Source organism: Paramormyrops kingsleyae, chromosome 1, assembly GCF_048594095.1.
Source record: "Paramormyrops kingsleyae isolate MSU_618 chromosome 1, PKINGS_0.4, whole genome shotgun sequence".
Classification (NCBI taxonomy): domain Eukaryota; kingdom Metazoa; phylum Chordata; class Actinopteri; order Osteoglossiformes; family Mormyridae; genus Paramormyrops; species Paramormyrops kingsleyae.
The window spans coordinates 25682099-25704055 of record NC_132797.1 but is presented as its reverse complement, the minus strand read 5'-3'; the positions used below and the strand labels follow the sequence as shown (position 1 = coordinate 25704055).

General features: G+C 45.0%; 1 protein-coding gene across 13 annotated transcripts in view; it reads left to right on the top strand.

Annotated features, from left to right (window-relative positions):
- The window catches only part of ptprma (protein tyrosine phosphatase receptor type Ma), a 199846-nt gene that overhangs the window by 160627 nt on the left and 17262 nt on the right, over positions 1–21957 (top strand). For 4 of the 13 annotated variants that reach the window (XM_072712303.1, XM_072712301.1, XM_072712296.1 and 1 more), the window contains 8 exons: positions 1368–1442; positions 2193–2219; positions 4634–4827; positions 11041–11128; positions 12176–12252; positions 16320–16356; positions 19660–19757; positions 20897–20941. In XM_072712303.1, the coding sequence (XP_072568404.1) occupies positions 1368–1442; positions 2193–2219; positions 4634–4827; positions 11041–11128; positions 12176–12252; positions 16320–16356; positions 19660–19757; positions 20897–20941 (641 nt within the window). The remainder of the gene's footprint in view (positions 1–1367; positions 1443–2192; positions 2220–4633; positions 4828–11040; positions 11129–12175; positions 12253–16319; positions 16357–19659; positions 19758–20896; positions 20942–21957) is intronic. The other 9 variants (XM_072712297.1, XM_072712324.1, XM_072712330.1 and 6 more) reach the window with 3 other exon arrangements.

Here is a 21957-nt window from a genome sequence, read left to right as displayed (position 1 = left end):
GCTTATCACTGGAAAGTTTATTTAAAGGAATTAAAGAACTGCAATTTGTCTGGTTTTAAAATATTATTAAGAAACAGGTGAGAAAATATCCATAAATTTTGCATTCATAATTTCTCAAATAGAAGGCAGGTTTTTTGAAACTGTATTCTAAACTGATTTTTGAAAGTCTTTTTTCTTTTAAAACTAATGGTCTTTTTTCACATTTGTTTTATTTTTTACATTTTATCATTAATAAGTAAAAAGGGCTGCACAGATATTACCGTAGACACTGCGGAGACCAAACAGCCTTCTTTATGAACCATAAATATTAGAGGTGCATGGTTGACGAAGGTGATTTTTTTTTCCCCGTGTAGCCAAGTCGCCCCCATCGAATGAATAAATCAAGACGCCTTCAGACGTACAGACAGAACGCTAGCTAGTGACAGACGGGTTTCATAGGTGACCTTATCCCTCTGTCTCGCGGAATGATTTCTGAGACTGACAGTCGTGTCGTATAGCGCCTCTGGGACTCGTATCCTCGACGACAGCCCTAACCCGCATTTTAAAATCTGTCTCATGTTTCATTGTTAGATTCCAATAAATGTGACAAACGGCATACATTTATTTACATTATTGTTGTTGTATTGTTCATATTATGGTATCGTTGCTGAATGCATTAGTCTGTAGTGACAGCGAGCTTCAGTGTTAAGAAGAACTGAGCTCTATTGTACTGGTGAGTATAAAAATCAGTTTTAATATTTAATCTAATTGCAGTATGTGAGCAACAGCAGTGACAAATATGACAACTCAGTCTTTAGATATTCTAGTCAGTCTTAGTTTTGGATTATTACATAGTGAAAGAACTTTCAAATGTTAGACATGTTTTTGATATGGTACAAGCTCTAATTAATATTTTCATCAGTTTAGAAATTTCAAGACTATAAAATTATCGGGTGAAATTTTAGCATTAGTGCTGTTTTTGGATTAAGGTAACGAGACACGTCCCCTTATTCAGAGGCTGGTATTTGTAAGGCTTGGGAGGGGCCCCGGGGCCCCATGGGGAGCCGCACGTTCTCGACATGTTTCAGGAAGCTCATCTGAGACTGTCGGCCCCCTCCATCTCTGCTCTGCCTTGTTTCTTGAAATAATGCGCTAATCAGTTAATTGTGGCTAAACAGTCTCTTGCTGCAGAAAGCACTGTTTACAAAAATCCCGGAATTTGGCTGTTAACTGGCTTTTGAAAAGGAAAGAAGCAGATTTAAATAAATTTTAGAAATCAAGAGGCACGTAACGACTGGAAGAGAATCATTTAAGAAAGAGAATAGGATGAAGTGTCTTTGCTGGCTTGCTCATTAATGGTTCTCTGCCTACCGTGTTTCTGCACAAAGCTGTCTCTTCACCCTCGTCGTTCACCATGAAGACTAACACCCTCAGCACCTCCGTTCCTACCTCCTACTACCCAGGTACTGACCTTGTCTCTTCTCTCTGCACTGGGGTGTAACGTGATCACAGTTCACAGATGGATTAATCAAAACTTTGACCCGTGGTGATGAGATTGGCCACTTTTACCCCCCTCCCCGCCAATCCTGCCTGCCTGCCATTGCTGCTCTAGTTGGAGGTTTGGGAATTAAGCAGGCAAAATGAACCTCAGTCCTCAGCGCCAGGTCGGGTCAAAATTTTGACTTTAATCGAAAAATTCCTGAGCTGTGTCTCATGTCTTTTGAGTTCCTCCAACATGGAGTCCCTCCCCCCCCCCAATTAACCCCACACTTCTGAGTCATATGTAAATGTTCCCCTAACTGTAGTTACCTACCCTATCTTTTCTCTGTCCTATTTGCCCCTCCACCCACCCACCCCCCCCCCCACCCCCCAAAGCCCCTCTCTTGTGTACGCTTTAACCTCATTCAGCCTGTTAATTACAGTGTAAAGTGTAACGTGTATCGATGTCGATCGGTATTTCATGGAACGAAATCCATGAAATGAAACTCTGAAAATCATTCCGCCATAAGTGATTTAATTGTGTCTTTATTTTGGGATTTAATCCTGATTTGCCTGCTTCTTTAACATCTTTTTTATTAATAACTGGCATACCTACTAATTACTGCACTGCTCTGATGTTGTTCTTACTTGGGGGGGGATGCGTCCACTTATTTACTGCTATGTTCTTTTCCTTTATAAACTTCCCACTCGTCACTCGTTTATGGTGTGGGCAGACCCCTTTGTGCCAACCGCGATATTAGGTGAGGACAACCGTCTCCTTTTCACACTTCCTACTCGCGCGAGCCGGACTTAAGCGTGTGTGTCTCCTGTGGCTAATAGCTATCTGTCGGATTGTGAGCGGGCTGGGGGAGGGTAGGTGGCTTTCTGGTTCAGTTTGGCTGGTTTTGGATGGCTTCTTCACCTCCATACCTGCCTGCTTTTTTCTTTATTTTTTTTCTGTGAGTTTAGGAGTCTACCAAGTGCAGGCTGGCTTCACTCCATCGCATCCACATTTCCGTGTCGACATCACGTATGTCTCTGACCTCTCATGTGCATGGACAGGCGATGTGGACTGGATGATGGGGAGTGATCGAGTGCCGAAGCAGCTTCCCCACTTCTGCCCCCGCCACCCGCCCCCTCTCCCCCTCCCCCCCTCCCCCTCCCCCGTGACCGTTAGCGCATTAGCATGTTAGCGTGTTAGCATTAGTACACACCCAACAAATAAATATAAAAACTGAAGGCTGGGCTGTCATACAAGGGCTTTGTCCCATTAGTCCGCCGCGTACTACGAGGGACGCGGTCTGTTCGGTTTTTGTTTGAACTTTTGCAGTTTTTACGTTTCGTTTTTTGCTAGTGAGAGACTTTTTGGGGGTTTTTGTTTTGTATAGCACATTAGAAATAGCATCTGTTTTCCAAATGATCACCACTGTATGCTTATGCAAACATTCGATTTTTTTCCGAAATAACGAGACTTATTACTAAGTTAATTGTAAAATGACTTGTGTGCTGGATATATAGCTGAAGGCCTGTGGTAGCTGCCCTTGTCATGCCGTGTAGCCATGAGTGGAGAATACATTTAACAGACAGACAGTCAGTTAGCGCAGGAGTGGAAAATTATGATCCAGGTAATCTGTGGGGCCCTGCATTTTGGTTACGTCCCAGTACTCAATTAAATAAATATCAATATTGTTCTTTTTATTTAAAAAAAAAAAAGCAGGTAGAAATTACTTCTTGCCTGAAGAGTGGCTGAAATCCAAGATTATTAGTTAAACCAGTAAAATTTGTTTAAGCCTGTAGATACCAGGTGATGTTTTCAACTTAATTATTAAATAATTTAACTGAGTGCTGAGATGTAATGAAAACTGACAGATACCAACTATGACAGAGCTATCAAATTTAATTAAAAATTGTTTTCATTTAGTTTCTTCATTTGATAATTAATACTTTTCTTAATTAACAATTGTAATACTTTTAAATAAATTGATAATTTGGCAAATTTCATTTGGGAATTTTCAGGTTCTGGCATGCAAAATAATGATTGAAAGATGTTTTAATTCGTCGACAAATTAGACTATTTGGGCGACCATTTGAAAGGTCTCTTGAGCAAACAAGCAGCCCGGATTAATTAATCGGTTTATTCAGACGTGCTTTTGTGCTAGGCGGGCCTATCACAGAATTGAGTTTGCTCTCCCAGAAGGAGAGTGAGCTGCCCTGGATTCATTCAGGACGACTGTGCAGGTGCTCATGCTATATTGTTGCTTATATCCTTCTTCTCCCTTTTCTCTCCTCCTTTTTTCTTCACATTTAACCTGTTATGTATCTCCTTGTAAAGTTCCGATTAATGGTAAGTCTCCAGTGGGCCCTTTTTGGGGAAGAGAGGTTGTGTGTTATCATGGACGGAGCCTCTTCTGGTGTGTGCTGACTTGCATGGCAACATCCCTCCACCCCCTCCGCCTTGCCCCGCCCACTCTTTGTGTTTCCCGTGACGCAGTTGGCTGGCATGGCAAAGCGAATGACCCATCAGAACGCCGTTTGTCGTCTTCCGAGCACCCGTCCTTCTCCGGCTAGCATTTTTTTTTTCCTGGTTTTTAGCTTTGTTTTTTTTTTTTTGTTTTATTTCTTAAGCCATGTTCCTCATCAGACGTCGTGAACGGTCCCTACGGTGACTTGCACGTTTTCCGAGCACCTCCATCGTCCGTGGTCATCGCCGCATTCCGACATCCCCATCTCGCTGTCGTTCAGGATTTAGTAATGACATTTGCCACAATTTAACAAGTATAATCATGTATATTAAATGGTAATATGCTGGAAACATATAATCTTGTGCTATATCTCCAACAGGCATAAAACGTATGTTTTATACACCACTGTCAACAAAACTCTAATGAGTTTGGATGCTTTTCAACAAAGGTGTAATGAAATGTTTTATTTTTGATTGGTTTTATAAAACTTATAATAAATAGGTTAAAATTCATATATGATTAGATAGATAGATAGATAGATAGATAGATTGATAGATGTTTCCTCATGTTTTAATATGACACTGTTGTCTCATGTCCATCCGTCAGTAATGAGCCGTTGCCCCCGGTAGCTGTAGTGTCCAACCAGGCCTCGTTGAGCTCCACGGGCAGCTTGGCCCTGACCAAGCAATGCCTTGCTCTCACTATCATTCCAGACGAGAGCCACGCCGCGGCAAGCGACACCGGCAGCCTGGTGCAGTCTCACGGGCACACGTACAAGACGCGGGAGTCGGCGGACGTGCCGTACCAGACCGGGCAGCTGCACCCTGCCATCCGCGTGGCCGATCTGCTGCAGCACATCACGCAGATGAAGTGCTCCGAGGGCTACGGCTTCAAGGAGGAGTACGAGGTAGGTACCGGCAGGATTCAGGAAGCACTCAAGCGTGACCTCTGACCCCTGTGTCGTAACAGATTACAGACCCTCCTTACCATATTATCTACCCATTCTGTTCACCACCTGACTTTAATTTCCTGTTCCCTATTTTATTTCCTCCTATTATTCAATATTATGTTACATTATTCGGTATTATATGTGGAATTAACAAGCTAGAATGATTTTCAAACATTTATTCTGAGGTGCTCATCAGATAATTAAGAAATTAGCATCAGAATTAGCATTAGCATCCAAACTGCTTCTTGATACGACTATCAAGTAGCTGCTCAGATTTGCACTGTGCTCCTGAACCCCCCTTGTGGTTTGCTTGCAGTGTTGTGCTCCGTTTAGAATGTAATGACCCCCTATCTCCTGACTGTGTGTTTGACTAGCAAGCAGCCATAAAATGTTCTAAGCAAATCGAGCCTCTTGATCCTGCGGATGCTGGGAACCCTAGAGAGAACCTTGCTTCCTCGAAGAGAGTGTCTTTGCTGTTTTTAGGAGGGACAGTGTTTTTTGAGACAGCATTTTAAATGAGGGCACAGGGATATCCCAAACTGTGTGCCCTTTGCCTCCTGCAGTAGGCTCCAGGATGGATGGATGAGAGAGATGGGACACTCTAGCACTGTTGAGTACAGCTCAGGCGAACGGAAAATAAAGATAAAGAATTCCAGCAATCGCTTCCACCACACCTCTATTCACAGGGTTTGCTTGGCTTGTTGGATATCAGTAAGAGCTGCTAATGTCTGTATGCACGGCGAGGGACTGGAATTAAAAAAAAAACAACCTCCCAGAATCCTTTGCTCAGGCTCACAGTTTGGGGCTTCCCCGAGGGCTTCATTCATTATGGATAAAGATTTTTAAGCTTGTGCTAACTGCAGTGCAATATTATCACCACTTAAAAAATACATTGATGCCCCTTTTCAAAGTATGAAGTTTTTTAGAAAAATATTATTTTAAGCCACGAGATGTAGATGTGGTGTCTGCGTATGAGTGCCCAGCGTGACCGACTCCCTCCCGCATGGAGCGCTGCTTCGCTAAGCTCCGTAACGTCACCTTCAGGGTTTACTGCCTTGTCCGTCTGCTGGTGGCTCGACCTTCATGTGTCTTTTTATATTGACAGCGGAAACAATATGCTTTGTGCTTGGAAGCTTCCGTTTCACCTGGGCTGTCTGTGCCTCTGCACCGCGTGTGGATTGGCTGTATGTTTTTCATGCTAACAGCACACAGAAAGGGTCACGGTGGAGGTATAAAATCTGATTACGACTGTATCGTTTGTTCAGTGTCTGTCCTGCTAGTACTCCGAGGAGGTTTATAATAAGGCAACACCTCATCTTTCAGAGAATATTTTGTGGGGTAAAGTATTTTTTTTAATTTTATTTAAAAGCATCATACAATTGAGAAAGCAGCCTTAAATAGTCCCCGGAGTAGGTGGGGGGTTAAGACCCGACCCTGGGATTTGAACTGGCAACCTTCTGATCACAGTCAACGCAGTGACCCCCTGAGCTATACACCACTCCAACACACCAATGTCGTCTTTTGGCGAATATTGCTTAAATTTGAGTCAAATATTATGTCTGTAATGTCTAACAGTGGTCCAGAGGACGCCTCCACATGTTGGTGTGGTACCAAAACGAACATCTGCATCAGCCTGCTGTCAGCCTCCCCCCCCCGACCCTCTATTCCAGATTCTGGCTTACATCATTTTATATACTGAATACAATTACATTCTCTCTGTGTGCCTTTATAGAGACTATTTTCTGGGACTATTACTTGATTGCCTTGTTGAGGGAGCTTTGCAATCATTTTCTGTTTGGAGTTTGTACTTTTTCCAATTTTCTAGAAAAAAAACATTACTGCAAATTATTCCACAGTGCTTTGTGACTGTGACATTTCTCGAAATGCACAATACTGCTTTTTATCGATTGATAAAAGGCCAGATGTATAAAGCAGTATTATTCACTGCTTCCTTAATGAGATTAGAAGGCACGCCTGCCTGGATAGTGTCACCGGTGGTCCGGGCTGATCCATATCCGATCATATCTGAGATGAAGCCCCATCTTTCAGGAAGGGATTCAGCCCCCGTTATACCAGCGTGAAGCAAATCTGCTTTTCCCATTTTGCGGAAGTTGACAGCACTTGCCACGGTACTCTCTGTCAGCTTCTCAGTGGTACATATTCTGTGAAATGTAACAACCTAAAAAAAAATTACATAAAATAATTACAGCAAATACATCATTCTCCCACACCCTCTCAGCCTTTAATCTCAGCCCTTTAATATTATTTTTTAGCACAATAAACCTCTACTTCAACTTGCCAACATGCCTCCATTTCTGAATTTTAAAAAAGCAAATCATGTTCTAGATTTTCTGTGTTTTCTCTCGCCCTGTATAGTCTGTGACAGAGCCGCCCAAAGTCATCATGGCCACAGTGTCTGCAGCACTCGGATAATTAAGCGTGATGTGATGTTACCGCGCGTCTTTCACGATCACTCTGTCGTTGGCACCTTTCCTGGCACGCCGTGCGGCCTGACAGATGCGAGGCGCAGACATTAAGAGTCATTTACACGTGCGAGTTGTAAAGTTTGCAGCTGTCTGCCCAGTTTTCCCGTCACTGAGATGGCGTCCGATTGCGACCCACCACGAGTTCCACTTTTCGGAATCTCAGGCGCCACTGCTGGATATTTTCCGTTAAGTACGGCTGCTCGGTGTAGGATTCCTCCCACAACTAGCTTTGACACCAAGTTGAGTTTGCTCGGGTCTCATCACGGTTCTGTGTCCCTGTGCCTCGTTTGAGGTCCTTCTGAGGTATGTCCTTTGCTGGGACGCGATGACGAGGGCAGAAACGCTTCCGGAACATGAGCTAATGGACGCCTGGGAGCTTTGCCACAAGGACTTGGCTAGAGCTGAGGCCACGTCTGGGAGCTTCAACATGTCTCTTCTTCTGGATATGAAAGCTCTATCAGTTTGTTTTCGGTGTCATAACACTCACCCCGTGCTCAGATCAGTTACCCTACATGTCAGTAATTGCTAGAACGAGCTTTTTGAGTGTTACTCGGAGAGCAGCCCCTGCTTTCAGAAGGGCCAGAGGACGACAGGCGGGGTTAGACATGGCAACGCCGGCTACTCAGCTCCACTGGGCTGGGGTTCAACATGTGGAAGCGCATTTTTAAAGTTCCGCCAGTTCTGTTCTCCTTCTTCCTGCCATTTTGAAGGCAAAGTCACATGGGTTTAGACTGAAAGGCAGCCGCGCTACATCCGTGTTCATCAGGAGTGGCAGCGGGCTGTCTGGAGGGTGGCGTTTGCTTGCCTTTGCATCTGTTTTGACTCGTGCATCTGAAGCGTCCCGCTTGGCGGTTTCTGTGAAAAGCTAGAAATAGTCCGCGTTCCCTTTCTGTTCAGTGGAACAACAAACAAATGAATATGACTTTAAGTAGACCTTATGTATATTTCTGGGGGCTTTGTCAGAGTGTGCACCCTGGCCTCTGCTGCTGTAGGTTCTCCTGCCAGTGGGAGGACAGAGGAAGATCTTGCTGTTCTTCACTGAGTTAAGTTCCTCTCTCGGGGTCCCAGAGCGGCCACATCCCACCCAGAAACTCATTACAGGTGTCAAGCTGCAGCCATAGTAAATGCCTCAAGCATCCTTTTAGCTATGTAGCATTTTTTTTTAGCTATGTAGCATTTACTTCCTTCCTCCTGCTACTTCAGGAGTGACTCCCATATTTACGCTGCCATGTTGTTTAAAGCTAATGCAGAGACAATTGAAATTACATGCATCTACATTTGATGGCTAATGGTTCTTTGCATCATACCTGAGATATTAACGTAAGATTCACCAGCAGAAACAGAATAAGGTATATTTGCTAATGTAGCTGTTGGACTGTTTAGTGCTGTGTTGAGAAGGTGCAGCAGAGTGCCACAGAGAGTGCATCATCATGACGGGAACTGGAAACGGCAAAATCCTGACTAGATGAAGTCAGTTGATTGGGATCATCCTCTGCACTACCGACACGCTCTGACTGCTCTGTCGCTCTTGCCTGCACGCTGTCACCCACAAACGTGAAAAGTCTGCGTTTCGCCAAGGCAAATAACTCCATATATGGCTTCAACCCCTTCATCACGAGTGAAGGATGTCAGCGATTACGGCGTCAATAAAACAGCACACGGGGGAGAATAACCGGCTGCCTGTTTTTCTAAATGTTTTTCATCATCGTTGCGGCGGCCTGTAAATATTTACTGTTATTTATTTAAAGTGGTACCAGCATATGTCCATGTGGGGTAAAGTGGATTATGGAAGGAGTGCGTTTATACGCGAGTCCAGTCTAATCTGAGAGCTTTTAAGAAACATGTAAAATACGCAGGGTGAGAAGAGCCAATGGCATTCCTCTCCGCTTTTGCATTCATCTCATTGCCTTGGTGGCCTATGAAATTAGCAAACTTAAAATTCGTGCTTGGCACCAGATAGGAGTTAGATAAAAAAGAGGATTGAATCACAGAAAAACAGTCAGAATATTGTGCTTGTTGTATCATGCAAATAAGAGCAGGATATTAATTTAAGAGGAAGTCAGATCTAATTTAGTCCTGACAAGAAAATCTGTTTTACAAAACGTTCGGAGTATTGACTCTATATGCTAATTCCCAGTCTCGCTTTATTTTTTTTGTGTGTGTACACATCATTAGCTGATGACAGAAAGAAACGCATGAGGAGTTGTGGGCTGTCACATGTGGTCCTGCGGCAGTTCGCAGGTCATATGAGGAGAACCGCCATGTCGTTGCGAAGCACGGGAACTGGCGGGAGTGGTACCCTCGGTATGCTTCACTAGCAAGTCGGAACGCTCCCCGATCGGCTTCAGGCATGCCGCAAGGCAGAGGCGTCGAAGAACACGAACGCCATTCAGAGTTCACGCCAATCCCTTTCTGTGCCACAGTGGGTCCATGAATTATGGTAGGTGTGGAGAAGGTCATATGAGGAGGTCATCTAGTGTTTTGTAATCTGTGTGGTGCATACGTATCCTCTCCGAGAAAGGGTGACGGATTCTCGTTATAAAGGCTTATTCTCAATATCTCCAGGATAAAAAGATTCTTCAATACATTAAAGATCCACGCTTTCACTCCTAAAGGCCTCCTCTTCAGGGATAATCTTTGTGTTATTTTTTTTTTTATTTTGTACGCCCCCCAGTTATGTCTGTTATCCAGAGTCCTGGAAAGTTCTGTTCCCTTCTTTTGAGTCGGTGCTGTTGCAGCACGGAATGCTGACGTCCCAGAGTACCGTGTCTCTCAAAGACCCTTCAGCAAGAAGCCAGCTGATTGACATGGCCTGTGAGTTTTTCTGAGGCCCAAATTGGCTCCTTCAGCTGAAGAAGAGGCACAGTTCAGAAGAAGAGACTCTGATCTAGCGATGCCATAGATCAGTGTTTCCCAATCAGGTCCTCAGGGACCCACAGCCGACCCGCGTTTTTGCTCCCTCCAAGCTCCCCGCCAGACAGTCCACATTTTTGCACCCTCCCAGCTCCTGGTAGGAGCAAAAACGTGGGCTGTCTGTGGGTCTCTGAGGACCGGTTCGGGAAATACTACCATAGACATCGACTTTCTGAAGAAACCGCAGGAGATGCTGCCTGAACTCTGTAAGGTGGTATGATGCTTCATTATCTGATAAGCACAGCGAGCGGCTTGCTACAGAGACCCCGCCTGCCATATCTCCGCTTCCGGAGAATCACTAAACCACCAAATCCTCAGTAGCTTCCCCGGTTGAGGTTTATTTTCATAATTAGCGCTAATTGAGCTCTGTTTGAGGGATAACGGGCAAAGTCGGCACGCATGATTAATATTGTATGAGGGTGTAGGAAGCGGTTTTGATCTGTCCACAGATGGAATACATTTTCCTTGAGTCATGAGGTGAGTTGTGGAGGGAGGTATATGGGGTGGGGGGGCAGCTCGCTTTGTGGCAGCACCTAAGGGTTAGCCTTGGCATCTTAATGGGCCCCCATCTTGACGTGACTCGGAGAAAGCCATTCTCCCGCCATTTGATACTTGGTAATGGTTCGGATACATCCCCCCCCCCATGACATTTACCCCCTTCTAAGCATCAGGGCCTGTGCTCCTTCAGCCACCTCTCAAGGATGTCGACTGGTCTAGCTGACCTCTCACTCACTTCCTCCCAATTCTGTTCTCTTTTTTCCCTGCTGGACAGAGCTTCTTCGAAGGACAGTCGGCACCATGGGATTCAGCGAAGAAGGACGAGAACCGGATGAAGAACCGATACGGGAATATCATCGCATGTGTGTACCGAAGGCCCCATTGCCCCCCATGCCTCTCCTGGCCCCTCGCTCACGCGGCTCAGTGCTCAATTCCATAACAACCATTGAATGTTATTAATTCCGTCAGGTGTTTCTGTACAAGCACATCTGTTTCCCTGGGGTGTTTCTGGAGAGTTACAATTATCATTTTAATGACATTCCTTTCGAAAATTTGGGCCCAGAGCTGTGGTCTCCTCTCAAACCTACATGCTTGTTTGCATGCTCTCGTATCTCTTATTCTCATAAATTTCCCGGGCAATTATGAAGATGAGACAGTCTTTATTGAGCCGGTTGCTGAGGTGGCCTCCACTTCTCACATTCCTCCCAAGCCAAATGCTGGTCCCTTTCCCCTCCAGCAGGTGGCGATGTCCCACACACACACACTTCTGTCTCCATTGTGGTTTTGTGCAGGGCCCGCGTTAGATTCCAGGGCTCACAGAACTTGAGGTGGCCACACATCAAACTTTTCTTCTGTGGGACAGATCCCACAGAGGTCCCCATGTAATAATGAAATAATCTGTTCACGTTGCGTTTTCATCATTATGCAGAGAAAAGATAAAACGCAACATCAAAAGAAGGAGTCTCTATGACTCTATTTTTTTAATGACCTCACTTGAAAGAGGGATGCAAATTTAGACTGATAATTAAAAAATATTGATCTTGGAAGATTTAATTAACACCGCTGTCATGAAATATTTTAACTTAATGGTGCTGACTTTGTTGACCATTGAGTTTTAGATTAGCTTAAAAACAGGGGTAATGAGAACGGTTTTATTAATAATCTGAAACCCACCCTGACCATATAAGTACTCATTAAAACTTTATTATTTTAAACTAATTTTGGCTTTACTTCATAGGACAACATTCAACACTATGTCAATAAATAAACAGTGTGACATCTGAAATATAGTCTGTATCCATTAGTATGTTTTGGGGATTGGAGATTCCAGCTCTCTCTGGATTTCTCTCTCTCTTTCGTTTTCCAGCTTTCACCATCTGTTTTCTTCCCCCACTTGTCTCCTTTCCCAGACGACCATTCCCGAGTCAGGCTCCAGGCCCTCGAAGGAGAGCAGAACTCGGATTACATTAATGCAAATTATGTTGACGTAAGTACAAACACCGGCCGGGTGAGGCTTGGGTGTGCGAAGGTCATCAACGCAAACACACACACACGATCACCCCCCACCCTCCCCCGATTTCCCTCCTTAAACCTACAGAGAAACACCATCAATCCAGAGTTCCAGACGGCATGTCAGCAAATCTGACTTTGATTCTCCTCCCCTGCAGACAGGCAGTGCTGTTTAGCGGTCGGGTGCTCGAGCAATAGCAAGCACTTCATCCACCCCCCCCCCCCAGAACAATAATAGTTTTGTTTACAAATGGAGGGAATTCTGAATAGCAAACAATCTATAATGATGCTAAACACAATAGAATGGTCATACGTTTGGCCTATAAACAGTTGTGGGTGGTTCTGAATCGACCAAACACGCATGGCCATTTCAGGCTTGGGGACGGGTGCAAGATGCTCCCATGTGCCTCGTGTTCTCCGTCTGAACACGACGTGGCCCCTCGTGTTGCAGGAATTTCCGGCGCGTGGCCATCGCGACGTTTCAGCTGGCTAGCAGATCACAGCTTTGCCGGACACAATGCCACGGCGATTCTGCCGCCCGCCGAGTGCCAGTTGATTCCGCATGGAGGAGACATCTCCTGCTAGCTAAGTGACGGAGGTGCTCGGAGAGATCCACGGGGAAATTATGAGGATGCGAGCAGAGCGGATTACAGATGCACTGTGGGATGGGATAAGGCATTAGTAGGAAAATGAGGCTGTTGCATACTTACATGCACTTGCTTATAACTAAAAAAACATGCAGTGGATGAAACTGACAGCAATTCCATGCGACAGGCAGCTGGCACTAACTGGGAAGTATCGACTTGGGATGCAATACAGCTCCTTCGGATGGAGCGGCACCGAGTCCCGGAGCAGCCCCCTGGGTGCGGGGCTTGTCGCCATGGGTCGGTGCCCCTGCACTGGGAGCTCGCCCGAGCGGATCCGCCAGCTGTTTACGCTCGTTTCCCGCCGACGCCGTCGAGAGCGTAAATGTTATTTCCGTCCCGTCTGCCTGGTGCAGCGCTGCTCTCCCTTGCAGCCTGTTGCATATTTATGAATACAAAATGAACAGAGCCACCACACCCCTCTCGACAGCACTCCCCCCCCCCTGCCCCCCCACCAAAAGTGCCACCATCAAATCAACAGTAAAGAGAAACACATCCGCAGCGAATCATAGCGCTCTCCTTAAACGACTCTGCGCGGTCACATCTCAGGTGACAGACTGGATGTCTCGATTCTTGGAAATCTGGAAAATGAACAGACCAGAGCCTCATCAAATGCCAGCATGGCAGTAAACATCACAGCGACTATGCCAAGGCTGCCCCGTTAGCCACATGCGCGTGGGGGCGCTGCCCCCAGAGGGACCTGAGGCTGTGTTACTCATGCAACTGAATTCATGCCGAGTGTGGCGATTATGTAATATGCTCAATTTTAATCCTGCTTTTCATATACTAATTTAAAAGTTATCTCAAGCATCCTGCATCTCCAGCAGCAGACAAACGCTAAAGCAGTGTTTTCCAATCCGGGGGAGCAGAATTGTGTACTGTCTGGCAGGGAGCTCAGCGGGAGCAAAAACTATGGTATGACTGTGGGACCCCAAGAACCAGATTAGGAAACACTGCACTAAAGAAATACAGCTAAAATTTAGCTGCCTTGCTTGGGAGGTATAATAAGTGCCATATTGTCTGCGTGTGTCTGCGTGTGTCTGCGTGTGTCTGCGTGTGTCTGCGTGTGTCTGCGTGTGTCTGTGTGTATTGACATGCTGAGGACAGCTTCTCAGAAGCGAGTGAATGATGCCAGACTAATGAATGCAACCCAGGTGGCTGTATCACCTCGCTGCCCCCACCACTGCCTGCTGTCTTAAATCTGCATCTGCATGCAAGACATCACTCTGAAGAAACAAACCCAGCGTGTTTAAAAAGGACCCTTGCCTTATTCAAGCCTGCATCTTTATCAGTGTGGTGTTCTGCATCTCCTTGCTCCCGTAGCCTCCGGGATAGGTTCTGGACTCCCACCTGAACCTGACTAGGACATACAGGTATAGAAGATGCATAGATGGGAGTTCTGGATCTCAACGTTGCCTGTTCTTTTGTAATAAACAAAGTCACTGCCAAAATTATGAATAATTAATATATTTTGCCTCAGCAAGCAAGCGAACAGTTCTCTATTTGCTTTTATGAAAACAAATATTTCAGGGTGATAGTGTATAGATTAAACTAATGCCTTGTAGTGGAGTGGTTTAGTTAGCTGTGTATGTTTGAGCAGAAATTTCCAGAATTTCTGCAACCGAGAACTCCAGATTGTAAATCCTATTACATATTTATTTCAATATAGGTGTCCAACGTATACACTATGATTCTATACAGGAATTAAATATTGATAAATTGCTGGATAGTTCTGGGATTAGTTTTGCTGGGATTTAAAGTGTGCATTAACCATTAGTGGTCTTAAGCGCAGTTATTATAAAAATAGGTTAAATTTACTGTAGCTTAATCGGACTAATTCCATCACCCTGCCCTTACTTGGAAAGGAACTCTTTTTTCCGGCGATGTACCTGGCCCCTTAATGGAATGTTTCAAAAATAACACTTGCCGTATCCCACAGGTCTTCATAATAAATTAACCGTCATCTTAGCGCCTGAAGGTAAACCTACTTTCTGGAGTCAGGACAGTACGAGTTTCGCCGCGGCTGAGATTTATTTATTTTGCAGGGGCTTTTGTTTAGGCAGCACTGGCGATCAGAACACACAGGCGGGGTCCCGGGGGCTCTCGGGGCAGCCGGGCCTGCGACGCACTGCACATGTCGTATTTAGGAGCCGCGTCGCGAACCGAAGTTTGCTGGAGAATCTCTCCTCCATACAGAGGCCCAAGAAGACCAGTCTGGTCCAAATGTTGTTTATAAACAGAAAGAAGTGGAGTGTTCAGGGAGCCGCTCACGCGGGGCCGGAGTTGATTGGCTGTGTGTGTGTGTGTGTGGGGGGGGGGGTTAGTTTTGGTTTTCGGGTGCTAAAGTTCTTGGCGTACTAGGAGCCAGGCTTGTGGAACCTGCGGGCTGTGAGCATTGGGCTGAAGGCCAGGCAGAGAGATGCTCCCTGGAACAACCCCAGCAGAGCAACGGTGCAGAACCTGTATTTATGTTTTATAACTCAGCAGCGATAATAAACACGGACAGGTACATGAAATCAGCATGGGTGGTGTCAGACTCAGATGCTGTTGACACCGACGGGAAATTTACGCTGGTTATAAACGCGCTTGCTGTTGTCAACGCTCCCCCTGGTGGATCGTTATTCTGTAGAAGTGGTCCATGGTCTGCACATTAACAAATAAACAAATCTTTATGTGGACTGGGCAGATAAAGAAGTCATTAAAAATTAAAAATTATTTCAATGGTTTACGGAGCGCAGAGGAACAGAGCAGGGGAAGCTTTCCTTCATGCGCATTCCTTTATTTTGGTTGGGAAACATTAATTACTGTAGAGTTAAATTAAAAAGGGTTAAGATAAGGCAGAGGCGAAACAAATGAGACAATGGGGCAGTTTTGCGTGTGGGAATAGCCATTGAGCTTTAGTGTTGAGTTTCTCCGCACGTACTGTAGCTTGCGCTGGGTTGCCGGATGCTTGACAAATAAAATTTGAGGGATCAACATAATCCCAGGGAGATTGAGCCTATCGCGGAGATAAGTGCCTATAAGTCTGTTTTGGGGGAATTACTCGCAAAAGTTGAGGGTGTGTGTGTGTGTGTGTGTGTGTGTATGCTTTTCCCATGCAATGTACGTCTTAACAATTCAATGTGTTTTTCTGGGACTCCTCAAAACAGTGATGGGAACTATAGCATTCAGAGGGGATAAGACGACAGCGACCAGCAAAGTCTGCAGTTTGAGCCACAGAAAGAAACATTTTGCAATGTTTATCATGTATTTGATAGTCAACCGTGTTTTTGGTGATTAAATTACCAGCAGAGACCACAAACAAACACAACTCCTTTGTGAAGAGGTTTCACTTGATTTGTCTGTTGATTCATTCATCTGTCTTTCACCTTACCATCTGTGTCTCAACTGTGTCTTTCAGGGTTACCACAGACCAAACCACTACATCGCTACGCAAGGTAAGTTTCCTTTATCTTTGATCATGCCTGTGGATATTGACATACGTATCTGAGCGAGTTTACATCAATTTCTCTCCACATTCTGACTTCTTGTCAAATTTTTGTCCTGCTCTTGTCGGATTCTGCTGTCCGCAGCAACCAGGCCAGCCCCAGATACCTCCCACTCCATTCAATACACTTTTCAGAGGATAGATTTGATTTTCATCATTTTTCATTTTAACGCTGTAAAGGTGCCAGAGTGCAGGTCATAGGTGTAAATACCATGTCCCCTTCATTGAAGGCTCTGGTTACCAGTAGCTCTGTGGTGCGGATGTGTGCTGCAGGTGGGCGTCGTGTTTATGTTGGAAATTGTGTCCACGGATTCTGCCTGGTGTTGTGGCATAAGTCCAGGGGGCGGACCAGCCACCCCCCCCCCACCTCGCCTCCAGTCCACTCCTCTGAAGCGGCAGGTTAGGTCTGTTAATCAGCTCCACGACCTGGAGTGCGGAGTTGTAAATAAGCGGATTAGCCGGCGTGTCCCGGCGCATTTTGTCACTCGGTTAATCTCGCCGACAGATGCTCGTGCGCGGAGCGCTCCCGGAAGCCCCCGGGGTTACGTCTGATTGATGGTTAATTGTGTTGAAATTCACGGCGGCCCTTTTCCCTCACGTCGCTGTGCTGGGCACGCTGGTAACTCTGTGCAGCTAAAAGGGAGGCAAATGTAATCAGTCTGTAATAGACTCACAATCTGGTTTAGTGGAGCTGGGAGTTGCATAATTACCTGTGTATTAGAGCGATGCCCTGCTATAGCAGCAGCCAGTCTGGCAGGAGGCATCCTATGGTTTAAGTGGCTCTGAAGATAAAATGCCAGGAAAAGGACAAACAGGAGAACGGCCCTTTCATCTGATACCACATCAATAGTTGTTTTTGTTTGCTCCCTCCATCCTTTCCGCCGTGGACGTAGATATCCCAAGGATTACCCCGGAGTCGACAGTAACCCAGAACCGGCCTGCGCATCCTTGGAGAACCACTTTAGCTAATGTCGGTAGCTAGCGAACGTCTGTTGTGAGCAGCATCCAATTAGGCCTTACCTTTCAAAGAGGCCTGTCTCCGCAGAGGGGGATGGAACATTAAAAGCCCAGAAAGATCAAAGGGAGACGTCCTGAAGGCATATGGGTGCCTGACAGTGCACCGCTTGCGTTTTTTTTATCTGTGCGTAATGGCAGAGGGGTCCTCGCTGCACCGTTGTGCTGTTTACCACCAAAACTGGTGATCACAGGGATTCCCCGGGGAGTAAAAATAAACCAGATATTCTCTGAGAGGGTAGATGGATACCGAGGAGTGACTCAGAACATCGTTCCTACAGAAATACAAAGCCAGAGGCTGTCCCCTCCAATGTCACATGACACCACGTGACCGCTGCTAACAGAGCACCAACCGATAAGCTATATATTTTTTTCTCTTCCTTTCCACCCACGCACTGCCCCTTCGCTAACACCTCACATCCTCCCGAACTGACAGTCGGCAGGGTGGAGTGATGACGAATCTGCTGTAGATGTCCGGTGTCTTTCTAGAGACTTCTATCGCAGTATGGTGTCCATAAAATCTTTTTAAGGGCTGCAAGTGCTACTCTTACCACCCCACCCCACGGCTGCATATTTCCAGAGAATATTTTACGGGGAAAAAAAATGTTGGTGCATCTGTGGTTACAAACAGAATCATGAAATATTCATACAGGACGGGAAAACGGCATATATGGTTTGATTACTGTATTGCGGTGAAATCAATTGATGTGCAGCTGTCACATTCAGCCTCGGAAAGAGAGGGGCTCTGCCTCTACAGAGTCGAGCACGCCTCCTGTGTCGCTGCTGAGGTTGTCAGTGACAGCCACTGCGAATCCACTGGAGATCACGTCTCAGACAGGCTCGTCATCTGCGCTGATTTAGAACGCCGGCAATTAAGCTCTCCGTTTCTGCAGCTGCTCCGGATGTTCCCAGTTATTCCGTACGTCATCTCCTGCTGTCCTGTTTTCCCCAAAGACAGAGCACCCCAGGACATTAGGCATTGGCTACCACCCTGGTCACGTGACACGGAGTCGCTCGGTAACCACTTACACATCACATGGCCTCTCGGGGTATCCTGTCACGTATCCGAGATGGTGATTCGCTCACCTGTCAGCCCAAAATCCCAATATTTCTCTTATCACATTGTCTGAATGTCTTTACAGTCTACCCTGTAACGTAAAGAAAAAAAAAATAATCACAGCCCCCGAAACGAATTCTGAAACCCTCCGATTCTGTGACGGAACATACCATGATTGGTGAAAAACTACCAGCATCTGGGGGAGTTGAGAGTCTCTGTGGACGCTCAGATTTGTGTTCGTGGGGGGGGATGTTTCTGCATTATAACCGCAAGAGAATTTTTGCCAGTGACACTGCAGCACATGCCATGCAGAGACCAAACACCATGGGCTGGAAAAAAATAGACTGCTTACCTAAAGAGTGAACCTGAAAGTGGTGTCATTTCCGAGAGATCTTAGGTTTTTGAAGTGCAGAGAGATGGGGGGGGGGGGGGGCATGGGCGTTTTGTGTGAACATGAATATGTAAGCCTCCGAACGATTTTGCTGGATGTAATTTTCCCCAGCTCTAGGTAATGCACATCGCCTCTCAAGAATGCACTCGGATTTGCATACGTTAATTTGGTTGTCAAGCACAATTTCTGAGTTTGCCTACTGATTAAAAATAATACTCATTTGAATTAATTAAATTTGCAATTTCTTTCCCATCAATGGGCCATTGTTGCTTAGCGTGCTCTTAAATATGAGACTTACTTAAGTCCAGGGATGTTAATATGAAAATCTGTACTGACTGACCTGGTTGCTTATCTTATTGGATTTATTAAAAATGCAGGATGTCAAGTTTCTCGCAGCCATTAAATGAGTGTCAACATTGAACATAATAAATCTCGAGTGTGTTTTTTTTTTTTTTTTTTATGAAATCCGAGGAGTGCTACAGGAGGAAGGGGCTGGTGTCATGCCATTAATTAATTAACTGATTTGAACTGTTCATGTTCAGTTTGTTGATACCAAGACAGCCCATTAAAATGTTTCATCAGCTGTGGAATTAACGTAACACTAAGCATCAAAATGACTCATAAATCGGTAGTAAGCAATGTATTTTGTCCAAGATTACTTGAATATGAGAAGCAGAGAAATTTACCTGTACTGCTTGCAACTAACCAGATAGCAATTTATGTACCGTTATGAAGTCATGGCATGATTTCCTGCGTGTGTTATTAACATCGCATCGCCCCTTTCTCGCCAGGCCCCATGCAAGAGACCGTCTATGACTTCTGGAGGATGGTGTGGCAGGAGAACACGGCGATCATCGTCATGGTGACCAACCTGGTGGAAGTTGGAAGGGTAGGTTCGCCATGATCAAAGCCGTTACCTTGTAGTACTTTTCACATGCTTACTTGAGCACAACCTTGTTATTTATTACCCTTTTTTGTTCTTGAGATTGATATTGATTTAAATTTAGAGCCAGCCTGGTGCTCTTCTCTAGAGCACAAGTTAGCTTTACAGCGCAACAAGCCAACATATGTTGGATTTACAGCATAAAAGCCTTTGTAAGTTAGCGATTCCTGCTGGTTACACTGATCTGTTAAGATTACTGTAGCAGTCCATTAAGATTCTTAACTAATGGATTTGGTAGGTTGCTTGTCCCAATAAGAAATTAGTGCCTTTATGCTCAGATCAGAAACTGCTGGTTCTCGCTGACTTAGAATAACTAAATGCGGATGTCATTTGGGTGGGAGTGCAGATGATACTGTTAGCTTGTTAGCCTAACAGGGCTGCCTGGTGTTTGGCACTGTGATTCCCAGCACTGGGAGGTAAAGTACTGGCCATCCTACAGTACATACCTCTCTCTTTCTCTCAACACAACACCACCATCCACACCCCTGGAAAAGGTCTTGCTAGCACAGTTGGTTTTGCCAGAGATCCGCAGTGGGGCCTGGACCCGACATGGAAGGGACCCATTTGTACTCAATCTAGTCTTTACGTCAAGCAGCATACTTACAAAACGTGTAGTTGATCAGAACGATAAATCCCTGTGACATTTCTGCAAATTCTGTCTAGTGGAAATTTGGATTGTCACGGATCAGGCTTGTGAAGTAAGAAAATTTATTCATTATGCATTAAATTTTAACTGACGTTTAGCTATAGTATAATTTATGTGTCTGTTGTTTTTTTTTTTAAATAAATTATTTATTAAATATTTGTACACTCGAATTGTGTTTTTTTCTGTTTTTTTTTATAAACATAGTCAATGACCAGATTTTCAAGGCTTTATGAAGTCGTATACAAAAAAATTATCCACACACTTGAGATTCATGCATTGTATGATGCGTTTTGTTTTTGCTTGCATATCTATCTCAGTTAAATGCATTTCATTATAATATACATAAGCATCCTAGTGTGCATTTTACCTTAAATACACAGACACTTGTACGTCTTTCTACTTCGGCACCTAAAAAGCTAATTTCTCTACGTGTTACAAGCCGTTCGAGGAAGCTGAAGAGAGGAAGCTTGGAGAGTCTGTAAAGGTAATTGTCTGACATGTTTGTAATCATGCAGGTAGACAAACAAACACTGTAACTACCTGGACGAGTACTAATGTAGCTCTTTTTATACCTGAACCCTTGAGCACAGAATCCAGAGCTTGGCTTTTCCGCAGCGGTCCTAAAACTGTCTGTCAGAGGCTTGAGTTTGCATTGTATCAACCTCTTTATTTGTATATGTGTCACCCAGCGCCATTTTCTGCCATGTCTGTCTTCAAGGCTCATGTGATGCAGCCTGTTGAGGGACGATCCATGGCCACTCACGAATCCTTCCACTTTCCGCGCCTCTGATAAGCTACCTAATTCAACTAGCAGCTTACTCGTGAGGCTGGCCTGTTCGACATGAAGATAAAAATCACATATGGCTCACTGGATGCTTTACTCAAACTTTCTGTGGAAGATAATTCACTGTTTAAAAGGTTAAAATCAGCCGTTAGTAATCAGAAAGCAGCCTGGCACTCACTTAGCATACCGCTAATCTGTGTTAGCACTGTGCAATGAGAAAGATATTAGATACTGGCTCGTTTTCCAAGGCTAGTTTATTACGATTCATACATTGACACTTCCATCAAAATCTCGAATAATACGGTATATACAGTACAGCATATATTGATGGATTCAAGCCTAATGAATAACAAATTTTTCCATAAATAAGGTCACGTATGTGAGGAATGAAATATCTGTGTTCCTCTGTATTGCTTTTTTGAAAATGTAGCTAATAAGACTTTTTTTCCCAAGGTGTCAATTTGGCTGATTTAGCTTCTTAAAATACATTCTGCACCAGAGCCCAAAATGACACGTTCTTTTTTGCCGGCAATGGATTAGACCGTGTGCAGCATCTCATCTGCAGCCAGGAATGGGGCATGCAGACAGGTCGTCAGGCTCCCTTTGCAAAGACCCTTTTTTGCACTAATAGGATTTTTAAGACCCCTGACTCCTCATGCGTTAAGAAGAAAAGAGCAGGGCTGGAGAGATGTGGAATCATTTACGAGTTGCAAATG